Raw genomic sequence first — 3,225 nt, forward strand, 5'->3', positions numbered from 1 at the left:
AATGGCGGTTGCAGGGGAAGCACTAAAAACAAACATAACGACACTCGGGCCATTAGTCCTTCCTATGTCCGAGCAACTCCTTTTCTTCGTGACATTAGTCGCGAGGAAGATCTTCAAGATGAAAATCAAGCCTTACATACCCGATTTCAAGCTGGCGTTCGAGCATTTCTGCATACACGCAGGTGGAAGGGCTGTGCTGGATGAGATCGAGAAGAATCTCGAGCTCAGCCAGTGGCATATGGAGCCATCAAGAATGACACTTTACAGATTTGGAAACACATCAAGCAGCTCTTTGTGGTATGAATTGGCTTATTCTGAAGCTAAAGGGAGGATCAACAAAGGAGATAGGGCATGGCAAATTGCATTTGGCTCTGGATTTAAATGTAACAGTGCCGTGTGGCGCGCGCTGAGGACGATTAATCCTGCTAAAGAGAAGAATCCATGGATGGATGAGGTTCATGAATTCCCAGTAGAAGTACCTAGAATTGTCACAATTAGTGATTCTTGAAAATGATTTTTAACTTTCCTTCAGCAAAATTTATATAGTATTATCATTCTTTGTTACCATAAAGATTGCACTGTACAATATGATTTGATTATTTATAAAAGTCATACCAATTCTTCTAATTTTCTTCAATCAATTTGGTTAGCAATATGTATCTGTTTTTGGTTACTGTTTTGGGGGGTTCTTTTAGTTCATATTATGACCATTTCAGTGGAGGACTTATTCCAGTTATGGGATAAGTTGAAATTCAATCTTGTCACAGTGATGTTGTGTTCTGATCTTTTTGTTTTCTTGAGGACACTTTATTTCATGACACGGCCTCGGAAATAGTACTTGGTTGATTTTTCATGTTACAAGCCTAAACCTGATGTTGTGTCCTAAGGAACTTTTCATGGAGAGATCAAAACAAATCAGGATTTTCACTGGGAGAATTTAGCCTTTCAGTGTCGGGGTTGGGACAGAAGATGTATTTCCCCGAGGCACTTGTGAGGATGCCCTCCTAACCTAGTATGACCGAGGCGAGGAAGGAGGCTGAGATGGTGATGTTTGGTGCCATCTACGAGCTGTTGGCGAAAAATTACTCCTACTGCTCCAATCATCAAAGTGAGATGTTTAAGGAGGTGTAGGTTAATAAACACTCTTATGATGAATGCTATTAAATGTCTTTCTTGACAAGTTTGGAAAAATCTTAAAAGACAGATAATATGAACACGAGATGGTAAAATCTAGTGAAAATGGATTTTAAGAATGTCCTAGTGGAGTGGATCACATCAATGTCTACTAACTACCAATACTGGATGATTGTCCCACTTCTAAAAATGTGTTTCATTGACTTTCTCTCATATTGGAAAGTGAACTCACCTACCCATGTCAGAAGAATAACCAACTCTAATTGTATGAAAACTTGGAACTTTACATTTCATCTATTTAGATCAAATGTTAAAAAAGTTCCAATACTAGCTGTTTGATTGTATCAATGTTGTATCAGATGAATCCTAATACTAATGCACCTGCAGTGAGTTCAAAAAACAGAACACTCAATTGGTTCTATGGCAACAATAGATCAGTGTTTGTCTCAAATTGCACATTCCGGATGGGAGGTGCTGCAGTTCTGCTTTCAAACAGACCATCAGACCGATGTCGTTCCAAGTACCAACTCATCCACACAGTACGTACACACAAGGGCGTGGATGAAAGGAGCAATGGCTGTGTGTTCCGGGAGGAGGAAGAGAAGGAGGAGGTAGGCGTTGCCCTGTCGAAGGACGTAATGGCCGTTGCAGGAGAAGCACCACTAACCAACATCAGGACTCATGAGCCACTAGTCCTTCCTATGTCCGAGGAGCTCCTTTTCTTCGCGACATTAGTCGTGAGGAAGATCTTCAAGATGAAAATCAAGCCTTACATACCTAATTTCAAGCTGGCGTTCGAGCATTTTTGCGTACAGTCTTGTGACTTGGTTCAATTATGGGATAGGTTGAAATTCAATCTAGTGACTGTGACTTTGTGCTCTGCTCTTGTGGTTTTCTTAGGGACACTTAATTTCATGACAAGACCTAGGAACGTGTACTTGGTTGATTTTTCATGTTACAAGCCTAAGCCTGATGTTATGTGTCCTGAGGAACTTTTCATGGAGAGATCAAAACAAGCTGGGATCTTCACTGAGGAGAATTTAGCCTTTCAGAAAAAGATACTGGAGAGGTCGGGGTTAGGACAGAAGACGTATTTACCCGAATCACTCCTGAGTGTGCCTGCGGAACCTAGTATGGCCAAGGCGAGGAAGGAAGCTGAGATGGTGATGTTTGGTGCCATCGACGAGTTGTTGGCGAAAACCGGGGTGAAGGCTAAGGATATTGGGATACTTGTAGTGAATTGCAGCTTGTTCAATCCAACACCATCACTTTCTTCCATGATTGTTAACCATTACAAGCTGGGAGAAAATGTTATGACCTACAATCTTGGTGGCATGGGCTGCAGTGCTGGCCTCATTTCTATTGACCTTGCCAAACAACTATTGCAGGTTGTTCCTTTCTAACTTACAGTCTAGTCGGCCAAGTTTCTACGAAGCCAAAAATGCTTATTTTAGAGAGTCAAGGCTTTTGGTCAAACTTCTAGAAAAAAATAATGGTTGCGAATAGTAACAGAAGTTGTTTTTCAGAAGCTGAAGAAATCAGTTTTCCTCCGAAAGGCACTTCTTGAAAGCTTGGCCGAGCATGAACTACTGCATCAACGTTGTCAAAAGTGTTTTCCAAATCGACTACTAAAAACACTTTCAGAATAAGCAGATTTTAGAAGTTTGGCAAAACAGACTATTCGTTACCTACTAGTAGTGACCTTGCTGCCACGATCTTAATATTTTTAAATCAAATATTAAAATTTTCAATACTAACTGTTTTGATTTTTTCAATGGTGTATCAGGTCAATCCTAATTCATATGCACTTGTTGTAAGTACGGAAAACATAACACTCAATTGGTACTTTGGCAACAACAGATCAATGCTTGTCTCAAATTGCATATTCAGGATGGGAGGTGCTGCAGTTCTGCTGTCAAACAGATCATCAGACCAACGTTGTTCCAAGTACCAACTCATCCACACAGTACGTACGCACAAGGGTGCGGACGAAACGAGCTATGGTTGCGTGTTCCAGGAGGAGGACGTCGACAAGAAGGATGTAGGTGTTGCCCTGTCGAAGGACCTAATGGCGGTTGCAGGGGAAGCACT

The 3,225-nt window shown here is 41.2% G+C and overlaps 2 protein-coding genes across 2 annotated transcripts; both read left to right on the plus strand.

The window, feature by feature from the left end:
* Position 1: 1 nt before the first annotated feature.
* Positions 2-624, plus strand: LOC124890614 (3-ketoacyl-CoA synthase 11-like). Its single transcript, XM_047402406.1, has one exon. It carries the CDS (start codon positions 2-4, stop codon positions 506-508), a length of 507 nt encoding a protein of 168 aa, XP_047258362.1. The 3' UTR covers positions 509-624.
* Positions 625-1,014: 390 nt separating this feature from the next.
* On the plus strand, positions 1,015-3,208 carry LOC124890613 (3-ketoacyl-CoA synthase 20-like; the record flags this gene model as incomplete). Its single annotated transcript, XM_047402405.1, has 3 exons — positions 1,015-1,125; positions 1,494-2,522; positions 2,921-3,208. Coding segments are annotated over exons 1-3 (1,428 nt in total), but the record flags the coding sequence as incomplete, so codon positions are not given.
* Between the last annotated feature and the right edge of the window lie 17 nt (positions 3,209-3,225).

Source organism: Capsicum annuum, unplaced genomic scaffold (genome assembly GCF_002878395.1).
Source record: "Capsicum annuum cultivar UCD-10X-F1 unplaced genomic scaffold, UCD10Xv1.1 ctg20757, whole genome shotgun sequence".
In the NCBI taxonomy this organism is placed as follows: domain Eukaryota; kingdom Viridiplantae; phylum Streptophyta; class Magnoliopsida; order Solanales; family Solanaceae; genus Capsicum; species Capsicum annuum.

Bases quoted from the DNA above. Each gene is read 5' to 3' on its own strand.
- LOC124890614 (XM_047402406.1), top strand. From the start codon at position 2: ATGGCGGTTGCAGGGGAAGCACTAAAAACAAACATAACGACACTCGGG.